Source organism: Macaca nemestrina, chromosome 9 (assembly GCF_043159975.1).
Source record: "Macaca nemestrina isolate mMacNem1 chromosome 9, mMacNem.hap1, whole genome shotgun sequence".
NCBI classification, from domain to species: Eukaryota; Metazoa; Chordata; class Mammalia; order Primates; family Cercopithecidae; genus Macaca; species Macaca nemestrina.
Genome location: NC_092133.1, coordinates 137,960,480 through 137,966,851, shown reverse-complemented (window position 1 = coordinate 137,966,851; position 6,372 = coordinate 137,960,480). Strand labels below are relative to the sequence as shown.

Genomic DNA, 6,372 nt, shown 5'->3' with positions numbered 1-6,372 from the left:
GTCATCGGTAGCCTCTCTGTCCCTCACCTGAGCATGGGAAGCCTAAGGCGATATGGGAGGTCTGGCGCTGGTGGAGGGCACGGCGAGAGCTGGGTAGGCTGTGGGTGATGGAAGAGATCAGTAGGTATTGGGTTCCTTACCCGATCTGATTAGGTGCCAGTCACTTAACCTCTCCGTGTTTTCAATTCCTTTAGGGAGTAGAATGGGAGTCGCTCCTATTTGCCAGGCCTAAAAACGAGTACCATTTACATTTTTTATTGCACTTTGTGGTCCAAAGACAACCCCGTAAGGCATCAGTAGGGTTTTACAGGTGGGGAAGTGGAGGCCTAAGGAAGTCAGTGACTTTCTTACAGAATTACAGGTGATAAAGTCTTCTGGAAAGCAGGATGGTAGCATGTGGTGAGCGTCCGTCAGCGTCTGCCCCTGTGGTGAAATGAGCGGAGATAAATGAAAAGACTTCTGGAATGGGCCCATGAAGATAAGTCCGTTTTACTCCTGAGCAGATTGAGTTTCGTTAAGGTAACAGTGATGCGGATAAGCCGCTGGAGACAGAACTAGTCCAAGCGTCAGCTTTGCTGAGGTTATTGTTCTATCGTGCCTTGTCACTCAAAAAAATAAAAAAAAAAAAAAAAAAAAGAAAAAGGCATAAAAGTTGTTTGAAATGCACAAAAGTGTAGGGCGTGCCAAGCAAGGTTCTGACTGCTGCCGTTGAAGTTAGTGCAAATTGGAAGTTGAGGCATCTGGTAGTTTCATACTTTTTGCTTTTACCCCCACCACCCTCCTAGTTTCAGATGACTCTATCTTCTCTTGCATTACGTCTCTAGTTTCCCTGTTTTTTAAACATAGTTGAGATACATGGGTTCACAATAGGTTGGAATATATATATATTTTTGAGACAGAGTCTTGCTCTGTTGCTCATGCTGGAGTGCAGTGACACGATCTCGGCTTACTGCAACCTCTGCCTCCTGGGTTCAAGTGATTTCTCCTGCCTTAACCTCCCAAGTAGCTGAGATTACAGGCGTGTGCCACCATGCTTGGCTGATTTTTTTGTATTTTTTTGTATTTTTAGTAGAGACGGGGTTTCACCATGTTGGCCAGGCTGGTCTTTAAACTCCTGGCCTCAAATGATTCACCCAGCTCAGTCTCCCAAATGCTGGGATTACAGATGTGAGCCACCATGCCTGGCTAGGTTGGAATATTTGAACCCAGGATAATTGGTTACTTCATTGGTGTTGCACATTCAGTTTGCCTCTTCTGTCTTCTCTATGAACTTATTTTGGTCTGTATCCCCCTTTGGATAACTAAATGATAATGTATGTGAATCTGTCCCGCAACTCCTGTAATTTTCTGGGGCAAAAGCTTGGTCTAGAGGGGTGGGATCTGAACAGTAAGCTAATGGATGGAGCTGTTTCCTGGGTCTTGCTGTTTTCCAGTTGGGCTGCTCATTTCTTTTGTGCAGGCTTTTGGAGGTTGTGGTCTGGCCTTTACTGTCACAACACACATAATGGTCATTGGCACTGACTTGCTCCCTGGCTCGCTTTCCTTTTCCTCCTGTTGTTTTTCATGAGTATGCTATTCAGCATGCCCATCGGTACACTGATCATTTGACAGGTTTCCTGATTTGTGAGTGTGTGTGGACACCACTATTGGTATTAGATTTAGAATTCCAATTTTGGGTTTGTTGCCATCATCGTTTCTCTGCTTGTCTCATTCCTCTATCCCTCGTAGGCTGATTTTATTTGGAAACTGAATTTGGATTCTGTCTTTGCCTTTCTGGCTGTGAAATTACCTACTTTTAGAAAGCATCTCAAATCTTATATCTGTAACTGTCATTCACATGCCTTTTGAAGACCAGTCTCAGATTTCAGAGGACCTCCTGGAGCATAAACATGGTATTCCACAGATAACTTAAAAAATTATTTTTAAAACTGGGACTTTCGGCCTCCCTCTCACTCCAGGGGGAAAAAGTGATTAAAACACAAACACTGTTTGTCTTTTATTCCTTAACATGGTTAATGACATTAACATCTTTTTTAACATTCTACTAGAAATGCCAGTTATCCTTGTTGCTTTTTATCTTTTATGTTTCTCTTTCAGTCTTGTCAAACAAAGCTATGCTCTTACTCATCTGTCCTCTGCCCAGGGTCTGCTGCTCTCAGGCCTTTGCCAGCTCTCATATAGGTTGGTATGGGGGCTTTCTGACTTGTTTTCCTGACAATCTCCATGTCTCTCCACCTTCTATCCTCTTTCCCAAGTCACTGCCCTAAAGTGTAAATTTGATTGTGTAATGACCCTGCTTTAAAAATTGGATGAGGCCGGGTGTGGTGGCTGACGCCTGTAATCCTACCACTTTGGGAGGCCAAGGCGGGTGGAATCCCTGAGCTCAGGAGTTCTAGACCAGCCTGGGCAACGCGGTGAAACCCTATCTCTACTACTAAAATACAAAAAATTAGCTGGGTGTGGCGGCGTGCACCTGTAGTTGCAGCTACTGGGGAGGCTGAAGCAGGAGAATCACTTGAACCTGAGAGGCAGAGGTTGCAGTGAGTGGAGATTGTGCCACTGCACCCCAGCCTGGACCACAGACAGAGTGAGCCTCCGTCTCAAAAAAAAAATAATAATAATAATAATAATTGGATGATATCTTGAAGCTCCTACCGGATAAAGTCCAATTTCTTTTTTTGAAGCCCAGTTTCTTTATCATTATGTGTAAGGACTTTTGTAGTCTGTGGCTCCAAATTCCTTTTCCAGCCTTGTCTCCTGTCATTCCTCATCAGGGAACCTCTTGTTTTGATGAAGCCCAGCTTTCCTGCCACATGCCTCTGTATTTTTGCACACATTGTTTTCTTCCGCCTTACTGAATCCCACAATTCTTTCAAGGCTCAACTCTTCATAAAGCCTTTTTCAACTTGCCTAACTCTGTTTACGTTTCTTTACTATCACAACACTTCATGCATGCATTTATGTGGTTGTTATATTGCTTGATGTTTAGTAACTTGTGTTTGTTTTGGTAGCCGCCTTATGGGTAGGCTTATTCAGTTTTGTATCACTAATGTCTAAAATAGCATTTAACACCAAGGATACCACAAGACAAAGCCCTCACAGAGTTTATAATGAATCTGAGACATAGCAGATACGTAAAAGTAGTTGTGGAATGAATTGACTGTAGAAAAAACCCTTCAAATATATAAAATTATATTCTAGACCATAAGTAGTGATCTTTCTCATGTTTTTCACACATTCCTTCCTTTCCTTAGGAAAAACATAGACTGGAAAGCCCCGCCCATCCTTGTTGGCTGTCACACACGAGTGCTGTCTCCAAGGGAGTCATAGGTGTCTCAGATGTGAGAGGATCCCGGGGAGATTGAGCTTACTACCTGGGAACTTGTGGATTTCTGGAGAAGCAGGCTGTGGTAGCCTGGCTGTGCGTCAGTGAATACCCGGGAAAGGAGCTGGAGCTCTATTTTGCTTGCTTTCTGTATTTGTTTCTTTTAGAGCTCATGGGGACACAATATTTTGAAGTTTTTCCATTTCAGGTCTATGGCATTTAGTGGTATTTTCCTTATAGTTATGTTTTCCAAATACTTTTCAATTTCTTTGGTTCTGACATTTCACAATGATTTTTTAAAAAATGTAATATGGAAATTAAACTTGACGTTTTCAGAAGCTGCTTTCAAGGTTTCTAGATGCAGAGAAAAGAATATCACCGTAGGAAGTGCACTGGACTAGGGGAGTCAGGAGACCCGGGTTCTTGCATTGGCGCCGTCACTCATGAGCTACGAGATGAATTCAGGCGAGTCCTCCCGGAGCCCCAGTTTAATCATGGCACAATTATAGGATTGCTTTGAGGCTCAAATGAGAATATAGGAAAGAACTGCAAGAGCTGTAAAGCACTTAGGAGCTATCGGATAGTGGAGAGCTTCAAAACCAAGGAAGACAGCCTACACTGTAGAAGAAGTGCTGCAGCTGTGCATTTATTCGTTTAATCAGCAATTATTTATGAAGCAATGTATGTTGCATGCTGGGTGTAAGTACCTCTGTACTCCTTCCCACTAGAACAGAGAGCTTTTAGTCTGGGATGGAAGATGTATTAAATACAGACTTATACAAATAATTGTTACTAATATAAAATGTAATACATCGCAATTATATTAAAACAATAATTTGTATAAGACATGTTAAATGCACACTTAGCCAAAGAATTGTTACAAGTATCTCGGATGTGTGGGGTGGTTTTATTCCTGCGAAGTGCTTCCTGCCTTGAGTGAATACTTTTATGGTGCTGGAGTTGAGAGATAACACAGTTAACTGTTGAAACTGGGCCATTCCCATTTCACAGGCTGCCATTGGACCTGTGGAGTGCCTGAGTCATTGTGATAATGGGCCACATTGCAGGACCCCTGGGCCATCTCCACAGGAGATGCCAGAGGACAAGTGCCCACTTGCTGATCTTCACGGAGCACCCTGAAAGTAAGAGGCATGTGGGAAACTGACCAGGGTGGTTAGCTGACTCCGAAATTGTCCAGAGGGCAACACTGCCCTCTGTGGATATTTGTTAAAGTTGGGTATGGTATTATAGCAGTTTCTCCAGTCAGGTATCTTGTACTAGAGAGTCAAATTGATTTTTTTTAAAAGCAATTATTTAATAACAATTTTTTCCTTCCAGGAATTCTAAGTACTTATTGTCTTCATCTTGTCCATTTAGGTCTGTAATCTATAAGTTTTAAAGGACCTTTTGGTATGAATGCTGACTAGTAAAGGTAGGGGAAGAAAGGAAATTATTTGGTATCCATTTCAAATGATCCTGAATGGTTAGGGTAAGCTTTGCTGCATTAACAAATAGATCCAGACATGTAATGGCCTCACAGTAGAAGTTTATTTTTCAATCCCATAGCAATCTAAGGAGGTTGCAGGTCATGGTGGTGGTTGGAGTTTGTGTGTGTAGGTGTGGGGAGGGTTCTCTTTAAAGCAGTAGTCCGAGGATTGAGGCTGCTGGAGGCTCTTCTATTTCGAACACCCGGCTTCTAAGGATGTCCTGGGAATCAGCTTCCCAGTTAAGAGGAAGAGGAGAAGAGTGAAGGGCAGGTCTGGAAGAGGTGTGCACTGCTGCTGTTCCCAATGCATTGGCTGGCAGCCGGCGGTAAGGCAACGTCCACCTGCACACAGGACGGGGAAGTATGGCCTGGCTGTGTGCTCAGGGAGAAGAGCAACAACATGCTTTGCAGCAAAACCTGAAACACTCAGTTTCACTTTCTGTGACTTGTTTTGTAAGTTGTTTTCAATAAAGAAGATTAAAAAAAGAAGGCAGGCAAATGAAAGCATAGGAGAGGAGTGGCAGACACGCAGTTCTCGTTCCGTGAGTGCGGGAGTGTCTCTTGTTTCCCGCTTGTGCACTTAGAGGGATGAGGGGATAGACGTGGTTCCTTCCTTTCAGTTCCCAGTAGTAGAGTTCTTGTAAGGACTCATTCAGGGGAGACTGATAAGGGTCTCCTCTCCATCGGGGACCTCACCAGGGCGTGGAGTGGGTCAGCGTGGGCTGGAAGGGGATAGGCTGTCATCAAGGTGAAGAGATTTGAGGGGTGGTGGAGGGCTAAACTCCACATCTGACCACTTCGAAGTCAGCAAAGGCCAGGAATTGCTGAGGTAGGGCTAAAAGCTGAGGGTTAGCAAAGAGGTGGGTCCTAGAATGGGGACCCCTGGGATGGAGGACAGAGAAGTCACACAGTTAGAAAGCCGTCTCAGAAAAGGCAGTGTGGGAATGAGCTTACTTAAGCCTGGGGAATATTCGTTTGACAAAATGGTTTGTGTATGTTCTGGTTTTTCTGCCGTGACACCTGAGGGCTCTAACACGTTTCTGTTGGTAATTGTGGAAGACAGTGTCCAAGGGTGGGGGCACAGATGCCCAATTTGGTGTGTGGGAGACCAATTTCAACAACTCTGGGGGCCTTGTAGAGTTTGCAAAGCCCCATAAGTGATTCTAATCTCTCTGCACCCACAAGAACCCCTAGTTTAGACACAGCTTCCCTTTATCTGTGGTTGTTCACAACAGATAACTTCACTCCCTAAAGAATCACAAGCAGCTTCTAACAGTAAATGCCCTTTATGGGAGGTGTAAAGTGCACTTGCTATGTAGGGAGGGAGACATACCATGAGCTTTGGGTGACTCAGGGAAGGAGGATTTTTATGGAAGAAGTAGCATTTGAACATCTTTATTTTGATAAAATTATTTTTGAACTGCTTTTTAAAAAGGTATATTAGGAAGAACAGAATAGAAGGGTGATTAGAATTCCAGTGTAGTGTTTTGGTTTTATTTTTAACCATTTAGCAAGAACATTCATGCTGTTAAAACTGATGTGCCTTTTAGGAGACACTCAG

The 6,372-nt window shown here is 43.5% G+C and overlaps 1 protein-coding gene across 1 annotated transcript in view; it reads left to right on the top strand.

Moving 5' to 3' along the window:
* The first annotated feature begins 2,592 nt into the window (after positions 1-2,592).
* FBH1 (F-box DNA helicase 1) overlaps positions 2,593-6,372 on the top strand; it is a 48,147-nt gene continuing 44,367 nt past the window's right edge. Inside the window, 4 exon segments of the mRNA XM_011762724.3 lie at positions 2,593-3,790; positions 4,337-4,368; positions 4,370-4,389; positions 4,391-4,467. Coding sequence (XP_011761026.2) covers positions 3,769-3,790; positions 4,337-4,368; positions 4,370-4,389; positions 4,391-4,467 — 151 coding nt within the window. The 5' untranslated portion in view covers positions 2,593-3,768.